This window comes from Drosophila bipectinata, chromosome 3R, assembly GCF_030179905.1.
Source record: "Drosophila bipectinata strain 14024-0381.07 chromosome 3R, DbipHiC1v2, whole genome shotgun sequence".
Classification (NCBI taxonomy): Eukaryota; Metazoa; Arthropoda; class Insecta; order Diptera; family Drosophilidae; genus Drosophila; species Drosophila bipectinata.
This window is the reverse complement of record NC_091739.1, coordinates 4,618,169-4,637,172: the sequence shown is the minus strand read 5'-3', so window position 1 is coordinate 4,637,172 and position 19,004 is coordinate 4,618,169. Positions and strand designations below refer to the sequence as shown.

The window sequence follows — 19,004 nt, the reverse complement described above, 5'->3', positions numbered from 1 at the left end:
GAAGGGGGATTCTGGGCCTTGGTCCTTTTGCACAATGTGCATAAAATTTCCAGGATTTACATTTTAAAAACGCACAAAAACCTGCAGCAGCAGCAGCCCGACTCTGGGAAACGAGTTGCAAGGAGAAAGTGTCCGTGGAATACACAAGAGGGAGGAGGCAGGGCACGATTTCAGGGCAAATATGTGGCAGGACTGGTGTTAGTTTGCAAATGCGGTTTTAACGCTTTTGCGATGGCAAAACGGCAAAACGGCGACTGCGCGAAGACATCTACCAAGCCAGACCGAGCCGAGTGCAATTTGGCTAAGTGCGTGGGGAGCGGGCCCAAACTGCAAATGAAAATGCAGTAGTATGTGTTTCGGTGAGTGTGCGGCAATCAGTGCCAGACACACATGGGCTTAGGCCCGACCTGGCCCAAAATGTTTCGCCTTCTTGGTCTCAGCTTCACTTGGCACTTGGCATATGGCTGCATAAATCTACATACGTCCCTTTTATTACGAGCTTTCGGGCATTTAAATAAATTTCATAGCTTTGGCCAGAGCTGATTTACGGAGGCCTAAGTAGGGGGTGGACTAAGGCCAGGAAGAGGGGTAAGTACAGACCATTTGGCGCTAAATGGGCTCAGTTTTCCCTGCGGTGGGAAACTAACCACATAAAAGTCGCTGCCAAAAACTGATACAAAATCTACTTACAAAATATTTTTTTTTAAATTTTAAATAAAATAAATTCTTTTAAATGGTATAATTTTATTAAATCTGTCAAATATTGTTTCTTGTTTTAGAGACCTTTAGCAACTGAAGGGATATTGTTTTCCCCAGTGCTAAACGAAACAGAGACGATGTGCAACATGACAGGCTGAAGTTGAGTGGGCACACCCCCACAAATCCACAACCAGGGACAGATACACGGACACAGATACAGATACGGCTACTGACTGACACACATGGACCACAGCCAGCTGGGCAGGATAACTGAGTTAGAGCTGCCGAAAGTTGGAAACGGATCTAAACGGAGCGAAGGACACGAAGCTCAGGCTGAGGGCAAACAAGAAATGTAAAGAATGCCACTGACAATGTACAAAGTGCAAAACTAATTTTACAGAGTGAACAGAAGCAGCAGCCGGAGCCATGACTGCAACATGTTGTGAGTCCTGTGACCGAAGACCCACAGCCAGAGACAAGTTGCTTGCCGGAATCCATCATACGCCATGTGGTTCTGAGACTCAACTCCCATTTCCGTCCTTTCCGCCTTGATTAACCAATGCGGAACTTGCGGCCAGGTCAGTTAATCATATGAGGTTCCTCAATTAGGCAAAGAATACCCTGGCACAGTCCCTTAAAAATTGTACAGCTCTGAGGGAATTATCAGGGCTTACCTTACGTTACGTAAAATTTGAAAATGTGCTGTAATCCGATCTCTGGCCGAATGTCATGCAATCTCGGGCCTGGGTTGATTACTTTGTTGCCCATTTGATTTGAGGCTATGCTTTGCAGTTTGCGTTTGTTTTGGGGATTTAAGGCAGACTGGCAGGCACTTAATTGCTTAGATTTGTTTAATTTAAGCCGATTATACACGACCACAATTTGTTAAAAGCTTTCTGTGCGAGTGCCCAGGTGCGATGCTCAGGTGTCAGGTCTATTATACATTAATCGATACGCCATCGAATTGCCAGGGAAAATCGCTTGTATTTGGGGACGTCCGAGTTGGGGTGTGGGTGTGGGTGGTGTGCACATGTGAGAGCCAAACTATGCGAACCTTAACCTTATCGAACACCCGTCAATGGCCAAAGTGGAGCGAAGCAAAATGGAAGGGAAGAAAAAAGTTTGGAAAAATGTAATCAAGCACGTAACTTGCACAAATTTTCTGCACTTTTGCCGAAGCCAAAAGCGGCAAAAGTCCCCAGGCCAAAAAGCACCCACCTACACATACATACATGTATGAAGGGTGACAGACACGCACGCCTGAGTGCTGGCCCCCATCCGCCCACACCAACCAGGACACACACGCATGCCAGGAGGTGCCATCAAAAAGATTGCCGGCTGCCTGTTTGCTCTTGTTGTTATTGCAATCCTTTTGACTATGGACTTCGGACCAAAAAAAATGTAAAGGCGAGCAGAAAAAAAGATTGTTCTCCTCCCTCGGATCAAAATACAAAAAGTCAAAAGAAAAGTTAAAGACTTTAAAATCCGCCTCGGGCCAAAGTGATTGAGCGTGTGTCGCACCTAGAGCAGGGAATTTGTCAAAAACTTCCATGGGATGAATGTTTGGAAAGGAAAAGCGGCGACAGGTGATGGCACTGAGAGAAAAGTTGTTGTCACCACAGGTGCTTCACTTCCGAAACTACACAATGTCATTCTGCATAGTCTCCGATTTTTTTTGCCTGTTCATTTCGAATAGACCCGGGACTCTTTGGGGTCTCTTTAATAGACTTGCACATAGTCTCATGTCCCGCAAAAGGCGAACAAAATCAAATGAAATTGATCCCCCAGACAAAGTGGAATGAAAGGAAAGAAATCAAAGGCGGTACAGGCGGCCCTACCCTTGCCTTTGCCAATGCCAAAAAATAAAAGTGCAGACATGATATGAAATTATTTGTCAACGGCGAATACGATTTTCAACAACTTTCCGAACATTTCATTTCGTTTTCATTTTGGCAGGCGACTTGTCTGGCTTCGAGTGCCCCGAAAGTCGGCGAAGTGGGGAAAAGTGTCTTTTGGCTTTCATTTTGCATTACAGGTTGCCTCTTGCCAGAGGCCAGAGGAGTCGGCGAACAGGTCGCCGAGGACGCTGAGGAATGAGGGACATGCAATGACAACCATCGCAGGGCGCTGAAACTTTCTGATTGCTTGCAAATGTTTTATTAGCCTGATTTTCCGAAAGGGAAACTCGCCCACATGCAGGAACCCGGCGACAGCCGACGACGGATATATGTGCATATTATTGGAAAAGAAGATGTAGAGCACAAGATAAGCAGAAAGCACAAAGGTGGAATGGAATTTTAAGATGGAAAGCAATTCCCATAAGATGTTCGGCTCCTTACCCCCATTCTGGAGTGCCTGGTCATAAAGTAATTGCAAATGCGGCAAGAAAGAGGTAAATTTAAAGCTTGTATCCCAGCGATCTATTTAAAATTAATTCAATCAATGAATACTAAAGTTTCCGCTGTGACTCAGCTGGCTCGTTACTAGTTTTCGTGGCTTATCCTGGGACTGGGAGGCCCATCTGACCCGCCGGCCAGGCGCTTCTTCCTCGCCTCCATGATGGTGCTCATTAATTTCGTCTATTTAGGAAAAGTTTTCGCTGCCTGCGTTGCTGTTGCTTGGAACTTTTTTAAGTGGTTTGCGGTTTATCATTTTTGGTTTGCCGGGAATGAAAATGCAGCTGGCCTTAGTGCGCTTCTGCCTTCTTGACTGCTCGCCCGTCTTCCTGCCACCCTCCCTCCCTTCCTCTGCCGCAAACAAAACTGTGCGCAAACAGGAAATAACGGTAACGCTGCTTCATTTCCGCTTTTATTAAAACATACTTTTCACGTTGTACCTTATCCGCTGCAGGTCCTTCGTCCTTCGTCGTTCGACCCGCCCCTGGCCCGCCTCTTCCTTTGATACTCCAGACTGTCTTAACGCTTTTTGCTGCGGGCATCTTGCTACCCTTTCCCGAAAAGGCCATCAGCCCCAAAGGGTTGATTTGCAAATTTGCATATTGCCATTTTTGGATTTTGTGCATTTTTTGGGAGAATCAATATCAGGGAGAACTAATAATGGATATTTCTTTAAAGTAGATATTTTCATAAACAAAATACCTATTTTATTTTTAGAACTCTAAAGCTTAATAATTTATTTTCCCTAAGCTCCTGCTCTAAAGCCCGCTCTTAATTATTTTTAAGCCTTAAAGTGTATTACATATTCATTATGGCCCTGAAGAGCTCACTCTCTGGTGCTTTATCTACTCTAGTTGCTGTCGCTGGCGTTGTTTTTGTTGCAGTTGCATTACCACCCACCCCACCCGCTGCAGCTTGTCACTTCCGCTAGTCGCCCGCAGTTTTCTACGAAGGAAACTTGCGCCCAGAGTTTTGGGTTCTAGTCCGCTATCTCTCCGTATTTTTTCCATTTGTTGTTTAAAGCAGTCAACGGATGCACTGAACCATCTTTTCGAGGTGGTTTTCCATTTTCCGAGGGTAGTCAGGGGTGGAGGCAACGCAAGGTAACCACCTCGATGAGCCCCAACCGCAGCTAGTTGAAAGTAGCCAAAGGTAATTAATTTTGTAGTCGAAAACTAAGGGCGCACTGCCACTGCAAACTTGGTCGCCGGTGGATTTTGGATTCTGGTTAGACTGCCACAAGCTTTTGACAGTCCGCGTGCCGTGCAAATGGATTTTCCATTTTCCATTCTCAATTTTCCATTTACCTTAGTTTCCACTCGGAATGAGTGGCAACATTTCCTCAAATGCAATGGTGATTTTTTCTTTATTTTCGCCCAGGTGGATCTGTGCGTGTGTCTATTAATTAATTAATTTCCTTGGATGCACAAGTTGCACAGCTAGTGGAAGGGCCACACCCATTTTGGGCGTTGACTAACGACTGGTGATAAATTGCTGAAGGCTAAAGATGCACCAGATGCATTTACACTGTTGGAAAAAAGTCAGCTCGAATTTAACTTAAAGAACACTTTTATAACCCTAAGCCTTAAATTTTTTAAAAATAATAAAGCCATCAATTACCCTTTAGAAACTGACTTATTTATATTGAACAAGCAATATTTTTTCAAGTGCTTCGAGCTTAACAAGCGTGTCTAATGGAGCGCTTATTTTGGTTGCCTTGATTTTGCATTTTGGCCGTCGGAGAGAAATGGCTCAAAGTCATTTCAGTGACTGCTTGTTGTTGGTATTAAAAATTTGAATTTAAGGAGCAGCCGGCAGCTGCCCTGGGGCATCAGACAAATTATATTGCAGCCTGCCAGGACATCGCTTCTCGGCTTCAGTTACCGTCTGCCACTTGTGTATTCCCTCTCAACCGGTTCACTTCATCTGATTTGAACCGGCTAACCTCGTGCCTGGCTCAAGGTGCAAAGGCCATGTCAGGAAACTAAGGCTCGAGGTAACAGGACGCGTTAAAGTCAAAAGTTGTCTAACAACGCCAGAAAAGACTATCGGGTGTTGGCCATGTACACAAACAAAATGAAAACGAAACGAAACGAAGTTATCAAGAAAGAGGGCACAGAGCCATTACCATTGTCCTGGACTGTCTTGCTGTTTGTCATGCGACAAGTGTTTGGGGCCGGGCCGAGAACGCCTCTTGAGCTGTCTGCACTGCAGATACAAAGTCTCAAAAAAAGAAGCAACCTCGAGAGCAACAAAAGGAAATATCAACTTGGCCACAAGCCCTCCCCCAGACCGGGCCAACTGAAATCCTAGTGCGTGCCGGCCAGCCAGGAAAACAAGACTATTTGGGGGAATGGAGGCCCCAGTAAGCTCGTGCCAATGTCAAAAGTTAAAACGCAATAACAAAGGCAGACAAACGGAAAGAAAGTGGAAAATATCTAATCAAAGACGGCCTGTCGAGCGGCTCAAGTCGAAGAGCAAAGCTCGTGAAGCCCTAGAATTGTTTTGCAATCGCCCTGAACTTGAGTTGAGTTCCAACCGAGGACATTATCCGTTTGTCCTCCGCCCATTGGCCCCCGGATTCCTGCTTCTGACCTGCTCCTGCTGCTAAGCTCTGCTGCATGGCTTCATAATTTTCACCGCATGTGGTCGCATTGCAGGCAACAGTTCGCCACAGCACGAGCTTCTATGAATTTTGTGAACTTGAGTTGAAAATGAAATTCTTTTTACACAAAAGAAAATTACGGAGACATTTTTTAATTATTGAATTCCAAAGGACGTCGTGGTTCAACCATTTCAACGATATATATTCATAAGTGTAAAATTTTAAATTATAAAATATTCTCTAACTTTGTGTAATACCTGCATCAGGTTTTTGTTTCAAAAAATTCTTCCTGAAACTTCCGTTTTGGTTTTGTGAGGCCTAATATTGACGGCGGCTTTGCGGCGAATATTCGAGGGTAATTAATCAACTGCCACGCGCATCAGGCCCACGCCCACCGCGCCCACACATTGGCCAAATTCTATTAGGCGCAGCTGAGCAGATGAGTCTTGGCCTTGGTTAAAGTTGCTGCCTAAGCCGGTGAAAATCCTCAGAAAGCTTTGCCCGTCTGCACCTGCCAGGTTGCCTTGGCACATCCCAAACATAAATGGAAAAGCAACGTGGAAAATTCGGAAATTACAGAGTTATGCCAGCTGTCGCAAAAATCCAGAGTTATATTTTCTCGCTGCTCCTGTCCCATTCCATCAGTGCCATCTCCCTCTCTCTTTCGAACTGGAAAGCAGCTTACCCACACCCCAGGGGGCAGCTTGTACAAAAAATATGAGATACAAATCCATACGGGACTGCCACCATATTTTCATTTTTATCGAATCTGATTTTATTTGGTTTCCGGCAAACTGAGACTCCGTTGAACGGCACTCGGCCCAAGTCGCCCGGATTCAATCCCACGCTGGCAAAGGATTTTCCGCAGAATTTTATGCTAATTATGCCGCTAAGCTTTGGCAACTTTCAAAAGAGTTTCGGGGTCTTAGAGCGCTTAAAAAACTTGGAGCGCATTGGAGCAATGTTTGGCGAAGACGCGCTTATGCAAACAGATTTGCGCTGACTGCAGGAAATTAAATCCCCCCATCCCCCCCATATCCCGTCCATGGTGTGAGCTCGCACACGGCGGCGGAGTTTTTTATCCGCCCGATTTATTTATGACCAACTGCTTATAATTTACGTTCCGAAAAGTCAGACGGCCGGCGTCTATGGCATCAACACTTCCGCAAACGGCGGCGGCGGCAGCGTCTGGTGATATCAAGTGAAACGATGCCAGCGGAAATCCACGTGCCGGTGCAGGAATCGAAGGAATTGGAAGGGACTAGCCATAACAAAGCCGAGAAAGGATAAAGGAGCTATTATTGAGGTCCATAGCGACGCCTGGATACCCGCTAATCGGACTATAAGTGATGGTTATCGCAGGACATCTGCTATGAAATATTTATGAAAAAGATGCAAAATTTATAAATTCCTTTATTGAATCATTAAAATTATACCATTTTCCTAGAGTTTCCTCAATGATTACATTTTTCCCCATCAAACGCAATACAATAAACTCCTTTGCAATAAAATAGGAATATGCCTGAGCACAAAGGACTAGAAAGGGGCATGGTTGAGGCGAAAATACCGAAACAGAAAAGGACATGCCTGGCCAATTTTTGTTGCTGACTGAGCAGCATATGGCAAAAGTTTAAGTAAGCAATATTTATTTTGTATTTTCGTATTTGTTTGTGAGAGTATCCTTACATTTTGATACAGTTCGCCCACCGAAGCTAGGGCTGCGGTCTGCAGCGGATTTCCAACTGCTCGGAGATTTTAGAGAAAGCCAAGCCGGCGGAAGGGGTGAAAAATATGAAAAATTGCAACATATTTTCCTTAGCCTCTGGTCTGAGTTAAACTTTTATTTGTTTGCTTCATTGCATGGTCGAGGCATTTTGTGGTTGAGCGAATCTCAAAGTTGCCTTCACATCCACATAAAAATCCGAAGCGAGAAAGGCAAAGGAAGCTGGCAAAAACTAAAACTGCACACAAAGGCAAAATTTGTTTCTGACACTGCCCGGGATCTGCATCTTCAATTGGATTTGTACAATATGGCAAAGAATACGAATACGTATAAAGGATGTGTATAAGTTTCTGGTGGTATCGGAGTTTCAGCTGACTGGCTGGTCACTTGTCTGGCATGTCAATAAGCCGTAATATTTGGAATTTTGCGGTTCGGAGATATGTGAAAAATAGTCGGTCGAGAAACTTATTGACTTGTGGCCATCGTTTGGATGCCAATCGAGGCTCTCTGAGCGATGCACTATGTGGCATGCATCATTGATAATGTGAGCATGTGAGGAATTTTGCATATTCATCGGCACTCGGCACTTGAACACTTGAATACTTGAACACTCACCTCCTTCGTCGGTCATCACCAGGATGGTTGTCTCCGGTCCCAGGCCCTCGGGGTTGAACACCTGCACGGTCACCTTGTACTGAGTGTAGGTCTGCAGATTCTGTATCTCATGGCTCTGCAATCAAGACGGAAATTTGAAAGAATTATTTAAATGGTTGCTTTAAAATGCAAAAAAAAACATCATAAAGTCAAATGGAAAATTACTTAAGGGGCCCATCCACAGGCGAGCATGTTCGACGAACATGTTCGCCTACTTCAATTTCATTTTCCCCACTAACTAGAGCCAACATTCGTGCGAACATCATTTTTCGATAAAACTGTCAAATATTTTCAAACTGTCAACATGTCCACGGACAACGACAGCGGCACTGTAATTGCACTTATGGCAATAAGTATTTGCTTAGAAAAAAAGAAAAAACAAATGGATTCTGTTTCATTAAGAAAAGACAGCTCACTAAAGTACCACAAGCTCGGCTGGTAAACATCGTCCACTCCAGCGCCTGATTTTTCACTTCGATGCACTTTTTGTAGTTCTCGTCTATATGAAGCACGCAACGAATTGACTTTCTTCTTAACGGTTTCTAGTGTGGCGTGCTCATCGAACTCTTTATATTTTTTGAGTAGAACTTCCCATGCATTATTACGCGATTGCTTATTTTTATATGCATCGCTTTTGGCGTGCCATAGCGCAGGCTCATTTTTTAGGCTATCAATAAAATCTAGCAGGAATGTTTTGTTCATTTTGCTCTACAAAAACGTTTTTCCAACTGACGTTCGTGCCAACATTGCCATCCATTTACGAACATGTTGTTGCCAACATTGTCAAAATAGAACGATTTCAATTCCATTCGAACATTTTGACGAACACAAAATTTGACAACGAACACTACCATCCACAGGAAAAATTTCGTCGAGCACAACATGTTCGTCGAACATGCTCGCCTGTGGATGGGCCCCTTTAATATACCCTTAAGAGTAAAACTGTCTTTGTTTAGAGAACTCTATTATTAAGGAAAGTTTTCCCAAGTACTTGTATTTTTCACAAGCCACAAACTCATTGAATTGTAAACTTATTATTAAGGTTGTTGGATTTTTTGCTGTGCACACCAAAGACTTTTCATTTGTTGGCCGTTAAAGGCGCATAACAAAATAAAGTGGAGCACTTGCAGCAAGTGCTTCTCTCCAGCAGCAGCAGCCCCACCACCACCACCACCAGCCCTGCCTACTCGAGCCATACACTAGCTCCTGCCCCGCCCCTTTGGCATTGTGCATGCTTGGAGCGGAAATTGCGCGTTGCATACTTTTGTGCGTTGCCGTTGGCAAATATGAAAATTGCAGCACTTAAAATTGATTTGCAGTGCTGCCTCGTCGGTGCAAAAGGAAATTGAGTTGCTTGGGCAACGAGCAGTAGTCCTTGCCTTAATTGCCGTTCCACACCCCACCACACACACACACACACATATGTACACTTGCTTCGGTATATCCTGGATTTACCATAAGCGTATCTGCTTCGCTTTGGCTTTGTCCGTGAATCTCGCGAGCAGAGTGCGGCTGATTAAAGTTTAACCAAAGGTCAAAAGCAGTGCCAAGCCATAAAACAAGCCGCAGACTTAGAGTGGTTTTCCCACACATACACATACACTCACACTGCCACTCACACATTCAACGGTCAGTGAAAATTATGTAGAATACATTAGGATGCTCCCGCACTTGGTTTTTGGCCGGGTATGCGAATGTGTATCTGCTGTGTGTGTGTCTGCGGTTAAGCCGCAAACCCAACGGGTTTCGGCCGGGCTTCTATGCGAGTTCTAGGCTCTTCTAAGCAGCGGATTGACTGCCATGCCAACAGCTTAAGTGGCTGCTTTTCAGACGGATTTTCAGACGGCGCCAACTACTATCGCAGTTATTTCTTCGAAAAGCGTGATAACCTTCTGGCCCATCATGGCCTTTTACAGCCAAGTTCAAAGACATACGATGCAGACAACAAATTGGATCAAAAACAATAAATATTTTAAGAGATTTTAGTCTACGTGCATAAAGACATGTTGGCATTATCTGTAATATACCTATAAGTATTTTTACTGGCCCAGAAGCAGAACTACTTTTGCCACCACGACTGTAAATCTGCGTATAAAAGCTTCATTGGCTGGATTTAGTTGCTTTATATGGTGGACGCTCATATAATTCCATTTTATTTAGTCGCCAGTAAATGAGGCCGAAAATTTACAACTGCTTTTATTTTTATGGATAGCGCTGAAAGTTGGAGCTGCCCAAGGGCAGGGCCACGTAATTGATATAATGTAATTGATAAAGTTACCAAATTTCCGGCATATTGCATAACTTTGGAAGTGCGAAGCTGTGAGATAATCATCTAAATTTCTCTCTGTTCTGCGTTAATTACTGCCGACACGTTGACGGCCCTGTTGCTGGTGAGTTGAGCTACCAGCGGATAACCCAAGAATAGCCATACAAACGGATGCAAATTTCATCTGTCAAACAAATCCAAATGTCGGCGAAAAAAAAGGGTCCTGTGAACCCTCCATTTTATATGTACTTTTCAGAGTTTTACTTTTTTTTGTTGTAACTCAGCTCAACAATATCACCGTTGGACAGTTTTTTCCCTTTTTTCTGCAAGAACTCCCGCTTGAGCAAAAGTCCTTTGAGATATCGTGTGACTCGACTTTCCGGCTTTTATCTGCGTGAAAGTTGCGAAATTTATGCTTTACGGCGCAGAAATTTTAATTAGAAAATTGGCAAATTTAGTCCTGCTAGCGATGTTGGAGAACTCCAGCTCCGGCCCTCTCTTTTTTCCACCTCACACACGTGACAGCTCAATGTGAATCCGGGCTGGCCAACATGCGAGGGCGTAAAGAGGGCGTGGCAGGTCGGCACAAGCCGCAGGCTCCCGAACGCTGATGCTGCGATATGGGAATAACAGAAAGCCATGTCCTGGACTCCACCAAATGACTTGAGCAGAAAAACATACAAGCACTTGAAAAAAAAGTTTAGAAAGCCAAACTTAAAAAAACAAAAGACTTAAAGATTTTGTTTAGATTTTCGACGGAATCTTTTCAATTTTAAGGACGTCTTTATCGAATAGTACATGTTTAAAACATGTTTTAGTTACTTATTCTCAAGTCGTTGTTTACTGAAGTCGGAAATTCTTTTTAAGTGCACAGATTTCTAGGAAAAAATAGATATAACTAAAGTCGCACGTTTCTGCCTGCAAGGATAATATTTCAACATGCCAGCGACATGCAAAAGAGAGAAAAATAGAGGAGAATCCCGCCCCAGGGCAGAGGAGAAGAGGCGCAAAGAGAGAGACAGATAGTGACTGGGGGGCCTCGTCGAGATAAGGACAAAATATGCACTCGAGCACAAAAGCGTGCCATGCTTGTGGCAATCAGGCGTCCTCCCATTTCTCAGCCCACTTCCATTTTTTTTGGCCACTGCGTCGCGACGAGTGTCGTACGTGAGCATTATCGCTAATAATTTTTGCATATTTTTAGCCACCCGCTCCCGATCCGGATGGCAAATGCATCCGACAAAATTCAGCAATGCATTCCCTCTGCTCGGCTTTCGAATTTGGCTTAAACGGCCCCAGAGAATGGCTATTGGCTTGGCTCGAAGCTCAAGGCTAACTAAGCTTCTCTGGAATTCAGAGTGTGTTGGAATTTTAGTTTCCAAAAGTAGGTGTTCCTGAGTTTCTTTATTTATTGTTATGCAACTTTAAGCCCATTTAGTTGCTTATAAATACAGAACTAATGTCTTTCGAATACTCACTATAGAATTCATCAAACTGAAGTAAGCTAGATTCCCCCACTCGAAATAGCTCCTTTTGTTGAAAGGTATTCCTAGGTTATTTGTTCGGGCACCGCCCCAAGTTTCTCGCTCTTCACTCCCTGTTATTTTATTAGGCAACTTGCGTGCTCAGCTACCAAACACCACACCCACTGTTTTTGGCCTAGACAAAACTGGCAAACTGGCCCCAGCTGAGAGCTAATCGTTAACAAATTGCCAGTGATATTGTGCCCCCAAACGAGATATGGTGTATGCCCCCCGGCAACACCTTGACAGGTGCCCACCGAAAAACACTTGTAACCCTGCTCCAAGTGTGTCTGTGTGTTGGTTTCAGGCTTCCCTATGTGCGTAAGGATTGGAGTGTTTTGGAGTGTAGGTGCATGGGAAATGTTTTACTTTCGGCCAGGTGTAAATTAGTTTTTAATACGCCGCTGATGTGACTTTAAGCCAGCGAATGACACGCCAGAAATATTTTTAGACAAACTTAAAGCCCAAACATGGCACAGTGTAGGGAATGGTGTGGCAAGTCCTCCAGTTTTTGTGGCATAGAAAATGATATGCACGTGGCAGGGCAGACAGACACGAACCGAAACCAATGCGAAATTGAATGACGCTGCAGGGCAGGACATGAAATGTTTCCCTCTATTGCTGCACTGTCAAATATTATTGAAATTCAAAAAAAAGTTTATTTAGGTATTTAAATTTAAGAATAGATTATAGACGCAAAAATATGAATAACAGCTTTTAAATATGCCTTCATAGGATTTTCTTATTTTAAACATTTTTTCCAGTGCACTTTAACCTCAGCAGTGCATTTCCAATATGGCCAAGTGTCAGAAATCATGAAATTCAATTATCGTTGGCCTGTACGACTAAATACGAATATTTTTGAATATGCAAACTTACCTCAACCGTATTATCCCGAATGTAGATTTCCTTGGTATCATTGGGGTCCCGATCGCGCGGTCGATATGTGATTCGATAGCCCAGGAACTCGCCCAGAATGGTGTCCGGAGGCGGGGGCTTCCAGGAGATGTAAACCGAGGTGGAGGACGTGTTGTGGGCCGTTGTGGGAATGGGCTTGCCCGTGGGAGCTGCAAGAGATTAAGTCGAAATGAATGAATGAGATTGGGTTAGGCCCGAAAACTTTGCCAGGGTGGTTGGGTAAAAGTTCCACTCCGAAAACTCAAAAATTCGAAATTAAAAACGCCGCGCAAAAGTTTTGTTCGTCCTCCGCCCCGAGAAACTCTGACCTGTCATGTAAAGCGGAACGTTGTCTGTGGCATTGTCAAGTTGTCACTGTCACGCAACATAAGTTGCAAGTGCCACGGCCGCTTTTCGGATAGCAACTGGGCTTAGCTTGGTGGATTGAGCCAACGGTGGTGGACTTCTTGCCTATTTGGCCCAGCCATTTCCCATTTTTGGCCATGTCTGCGAGCATTACTCGCAAGTTAAATGATGCGTGTGTTGCTCAGGTACACTCGAAAAATACTGCGACGGAGTCCTTAATTTGGGATGAGCCAGGCCTTTGAGTTGTAAATTTGATAAAGGAATTATTCCAAAGTGTAGCAGGTAAGCCTGGCTAAGGATGATCTGGCACTTTGCCAACAATCTGAGGGTGGAGGATGGAGGTTGAAAATGCCTTGCATACTTTAATGAATTTATAAATAAATTAAAAGATATTTTGTGTCGTTCGGCTTGACATTGATGCTGCGACCCAAAGTTTGCTTTGAAAATTGAAAAGTTTTCGCTTTTTCTCCGCTTAGATTCAAGAACAATGTGCCTTATTGCCGAGTAGGCTTGCCGTTTGGTTAATTTATGCTTTCCGCAGGCCTAATTTATACAAATTGGCAACTTGGACGGCGACCGCAGTGAATGTATGTACATGCGTGGCTCACCAGGAGGGCCGATGAGGCAAAGGACCTTAATGAGCTCAAGAGCGGGGGACTCAGCACTATTGACTAATTTGTAACCGCATGTGTTGCAGCTTCGCCAGCTTCACAGGTTCGGCTGCTTCGGGTCGCATTCCATTGTGCGTGCGGCAACATAAATGGAATTTCACACCGCACAAAACCGAAAATGCCTGGTGGCAAAGTCATTTTCAATGTCCGCAAGACAAATGTGTTGCTAATAGCTTGTCGCCGTTGCCGCTGCTGCTGCCACTGCTGCTGTTGCTGCTACTTTCACTTTGATTAATGTGTCTCGCGCTCTTAAAGCCTACGGAAAGTTTTGTGACTTTTTGGAGTCCATTTATAGTATGTAGGGGCGGATGGATATGGATATGGGATGTACGCATGTGGGACACGCACGGTCATACGATTAATCATTGTCTGCGGCAGCAGCCAAAACCGAAACAGGAACTGAAACAGAAACAGAAATGGCAGCAGGTGAAATGTCGGCCAAACGACATGAACTGTCAAGGATCCAGAGGCAAAGAAGTGCATTCTGCAGGACAAGGCACATAATTACATCCAACTTTAACTTTTTAAATGGAAAGGTTCCTCGGATCTGTCACCGCTTGTTAATGAAATGAAAAGTTTCACTAAAATGTATGTTTTTTGCTTAAATTCATTTAAAACTCGTAGACAATTGCGTTCAATTGAATGGTTTTTTATTCTGAAAAAATAAATAAACTTGTATAGCTTGAAAATAAAAGAAATAATTCCTTTTTTGTAGCATTAAATAAATGTGTCATATTATATTTGTAGCAGTTGTATATTGTTTTGAATGATTTAACAAAACCTTCAAGGCAATAAAGGCATTATTAAAAAAAAAAATTTTTTAATAAAAAAATAAATTTTGAGCGTGGTAATGTAGTGTCTACATTTTCCCTATGAACTTGTACGCCTACAATGGCGTTTCCTTTCAAGCTGCGGGTGGACAAATTTAATGTCATTGCCAGGAAAAGGAAGTTGGATGCAGAAGGAGCCTCCCAGGCAGGTGAGCATCATAAAATGACGACACACCTGGCCGAGCCGGGCCGGGCTTGGCAGGGCCTACCGTCAGCGGAAAAATAATTAAACGTATACAACGTGAGGAGACTCCGGGTTTATGAGGCCGTAATTGCTGGCAGTTGTGGAGCGGAGCTGGGGAACCTGGGAGTGACAACTTTTCATTGACGGCACTTAAAAGTCAGGCCAAGTCGTTGGAATTGAAATGAAAAATTAATGCGATTGTAAAAATTGTTATGTCATGTGTCGCGTAACTTGGCTCCACACTACAGTCTATAGGTACGATATATAAACGTAATGCGTGTGTGGTGAGAGCAGCCTACGCGAATAGTTTATGATCCTGCCTATAATAAAGTGTTTTGTGTGTACAAGTGGGAGGATAACTCACCCTCACGCAGGGTGACAATGTAGTAGGACTCCTTGGAGGGGGGACTGATTCCCAGCTTGTTGACCGCCAACAGGCGAAAGCTGTAGACGGTGAAGGGCGTCAGTCCGGTCACCTGATATGATGTGGCATTCGTCTTGGTGTAGATCCGGGCCAGCTGCTCCCAAATCCCGTCCTCGCCCTCTCTGCAAAACGAAAATCAATCATTCCTTTTAGTATACTTGGAGAAACATTTACCATTACGTTTTGTTGAAAATTATTAATGTCTTATTAAATTGCTAGTAACGTTGGGGAAGGGGTTCTGCATGCATTCCTTCCATTTTAAATAGAATTTTCGATATCCCAAAATACCATAAAATCTTAATGTTTTCCCATTACTTTTAAGTGTATAATGATGGCTCATTCGCTTGGAAAATTCATTGATTCAATTAATCGAGTCAACGAGACGCGGCCAAACAAAACAGTCTGATTCGACCGAATTATATAAACGAATCATTTCATTATTGTGCATTTATATTGCAATTACCAGTTCAATTGGCGCACACAAGTGCACCCATATTGGACAATATAATATATATATCTATATGTTCTCAGATATCTATATTTTACGGCTGCAATCTCGCTGAGGAGAGTGCGGGGACGGTGCCCAATATACATAAACCATGGGCATAAAATGCATTATGAAAATTTATATAAAACGGATGCGGATTTGCATGACACTTGTGGGTGGGGTGGTTCTTTTGGGGATCCGGGAATGAAATGTGTGCCGCGCATAGGCACTAAAATATTTATGCGCCTTTCTGACACACACAGACTCACCCTCACACGCCATTTTACATAGAGTCCACCCACCTACGAGCCGGAGCGAAAAAAAAGAAATATTTTGAATCCTGCCGATATTGTTGTTGTTGCTCTGCATATAAATTACTCGCAGCCGCTCGCACAATGAACATTTTTCATGGCACATTTCAAAGTGTAGTAAATTTTGGTTTAAACTCACATAATTTTAGCATATTTTTTGGCACATTTCGCTTTCGGGGCTGCATAAATTTTGCGGTAGAGCCGCCCCGTCTCTAAAGTTTGATTTTAATGGGGATTACTGATTCGAGTGGAAACGGCGATGAGTGCGCGACTACTGACCCCTTATACCGCTTTTATGGTGCGATTAAAAATTGTTTAAATACAAGCCGATGAAAAATGTTGGACATTTTATGAATGGCGCCAACCAATAAATGGAAGTACCTCTACCCCACTCCAAAAAATATAAAGGACGGAAATTGTGTCAAAAAAATGATTAAAATTAATAAATGCGAGCGAGCAGCTTCCGTGCTGAGTGGAGCCCATCTGTTTTCCTTGGCAGTGGGCATTTAGTGAATATATGTATGTTTGTGTGGACCGGGGAATTGGGGACTCTTTTCCAGGACACGCTGCATTGAAAGTGTATGCAATATGCACAGCCAGTGAGTAAAAAAATTGTTTGGCGACTTTATGAAGCATGGCAGCAAACGCCCGCCCATCATGTATCGCAGTATGAAAACCATAAGAAAAACGTACTGGTCCTCGATGCCAGGAATTAAAAAAGGAAACACACACGGGGGGAAAGATTCTGGGCCAGCACGGGCAAAGTAACCACAATGGCAAATAAATTTGCGGCCTTTCCACGGACATGTATTGGATGCTTTTTGCATGTTGGCTTTGTAGTTATGGCCGGCGCCGTTTTTTCCCTTGGTAAGCTGCTTTAAAACTGTTTGCTTGCCTGCTTTTTTCCATATTAAATAAATGAATAAGAGTTATTTATGCATCTGTGTATTCGCCTGTGTTTGTTTTGCCAGGGTATCGCATCTATCAGGCCGAGGGCTAAGGGCCAAAGTTCACACACGAGTTGTTGAAACAGGAAAATTTACTTGTGGCCCTACTCCTTAAAGATAATGGACAAATAGTCGTCAGGCAGATGAGACATGAATTTCAAGGGTCACATTTTTTCAAGCAGCCCCATTCAATTTTGGTTCTTTTGGGTTTTAAAAAATAATAAACTAACTTCAACTGACTATTATTTTGATTTACTTTCACAAGTTAATTATCGCATTTAATTGATATTGGGAAATAATTCTGTAAGTAAACAAAAACTTACTTGCTATGAAAATATTTTCATAAGCACTGGAATTAATTACTGAAACTGAATAAACGCTAAAATTCTGGCCAGTGAATTTTTTCAATAGATACAATATTTGAATAAACAGCGGGCAACAGTTAATGCCATGCGGAATATTTATCCTCCGACCATTATACTTTGGTTGCACTTCATCAGCAGGATTGAAATCGAAATGCAGTTCTCGCAGCAGTTGATAAACATGTCAGTTGTGGAGTGGCAAGCCGCAAAGTTTGCCCCAGTTTTCGGTTGACCGAAAGTTATGCCAGTGGAATATTCGAAATACAAAACATCGATATGCACACACATACGCGTATCCTCGAACTGATGACATTATCCTGCCTGCCCTGTGCCTTCGTCTGCAGGACGTGTGTGTGCAACAGTTGAGGGGCAGCAATTTATGGATAGACTTAACGCTTGGCCGGGCAACTCAACCCATTTCAATTGCCAGGGAGCCAGCCAAAATCCAGCGTAAGCATGTCGCCATTGCCATCGTCATCATCATCTTTGACGTCTTTCAATTTCGATGGGAGCCCTATGTGCATATTGAACCACCACCCACTCAACCCCCCTCTGCATATGCGCAAATAAACCGAATCAAGCGTAAATGTAAATAAGAGGCGTTGCTTCTGGTGCTCCTGTTGCATGACGAAGGGGGGGAAAGTGTGGTGCAGTATTGGGACAGCATCAAGAACTCGACCCTTTCCCTTGTCGGTGGGAATTTACATAAAATGCAGTCTGTAGCTCCACGTCGCTGGATACGGAGATCGAGATGGAGATGGGGCGGCTTCATTTTGTGTACGCGCTGCCCAAAAAAGTATGCTACACCGCGTATAAGCTGTTCCCTGCACTCGCAAAAAAAGTGCTTCATAGGTTTTTGCTTGAAATGTTTTTCCGAATTTGACAAAAAGTAAAGATCGTAGAAAGCTAAAAACAATAAAATTAATTTCTATAAACAATAAGAACTATCTATTATAATAAATCAAAAGAACCATTTAAAAACTGGATTAATAAGAAGAGATGTTGGTATTTTGAATAGAAAGCTAAAAACAATAAAATTAATTTCTATAAACAATAAGAACTATCTATTATAATAAATCAAAAGAACCATTTAAAAACTGGATTAATAAGAAGAGATGTTGGTATTTTGAATAATTGAAACGTTCCTGGTATTTACAAGACATTTTTTTCGAGTGTACGTACACTTGGCAGGCGACGGCGCGTGTTCACATTTCCTTCAGTGTTTGCATGGGTGCAGTTATTTCTTATTTTGCATAAATGCACCGCAGGCTCTGCTTTCCAGTTGGCTGTCATCGATTGTGCCGTGGACCCAGTGTCTTGTCGAGGACACGCCCACTGGTAGCCCCACCGCCCATCACCCCCCTGCAGAACAGCAGCTCTGATGCTGCCGCTGCAGTTGATGGAAATTTATTGAAAAAGTTTCGCTTTTTGGTATTTTTTTCTTCACATTTTCGCTTGGCCTTTGTAGTGCGTTGGTGGCGGGCGGCGTTCGCTTTTTTTATTTCATTCCCCGCATTGAGTTCAAGTTATTCGGAAAATAGCCGCCCATATATGGGTGTATACTGTGGGTACAGGCTGTGTGTGTGAGCTTGACTTAACCCGGAACGCCGCACACCCGCCCACACACTGATGCCCAGATGGCTTTATGCGCCCACCAGT

The 19,004-nt window shown here is 43.4% G+C and overlaps 1 protein-coding gene and 1 long non-coding RNA gene across 6 annotated transcripts in view; both read right to left on the bottom strand.

Annotated features, from left to right (window-relative positions):
* Positions 1-19,004, bottom strand: part of Ptp99A (Protein tyrosine phosphatase 99A) — a 114,117-nt gene that overhangs the window by 45,629 nt on the left and 49,484 nt on the right. For 3 of the 5 annotated variants that reach the window (XM_070281910.1, XM_070281911.1, XM_070281913.1), the window contains exons 6-8: positions 15,179-15,360; positions 12,746-12,933; positions 8,039-8,153 (exon numbers count right to left, since the gene is read on the bottom strand). In XM_070281910.1, coding sequence (XP_070138011.1) covers positions 8,039-8,153; positions 12,746-12,933; positions 15,179-15,360 — 485 coding nt within the window. Of the gene's footprint in view, positions 1-8,038; positions 8,154-8,242; positions 8,293-12,745; positions 12,934-15,178; positions 15,361-19,004 lie in introns of those variants that run through there. The other 2 variants (XM_070281912.1, XM_070281914.1) reach the window with 2 other exon arrangements.
* On the bottom strand, positions 743-1,487 carry LOC138926720 (uncharacterized). The gene is made up of 3 exons (XR_011443335.1): positions 1,374-1,487; positions 1,098-1,320; positions 743-1,032 (listed from the first exon to the last, which is right to left on the bottom strand). It is a non-coding gene; the product is annotated as an uncharacterized lncRNA (long non-coding RNA).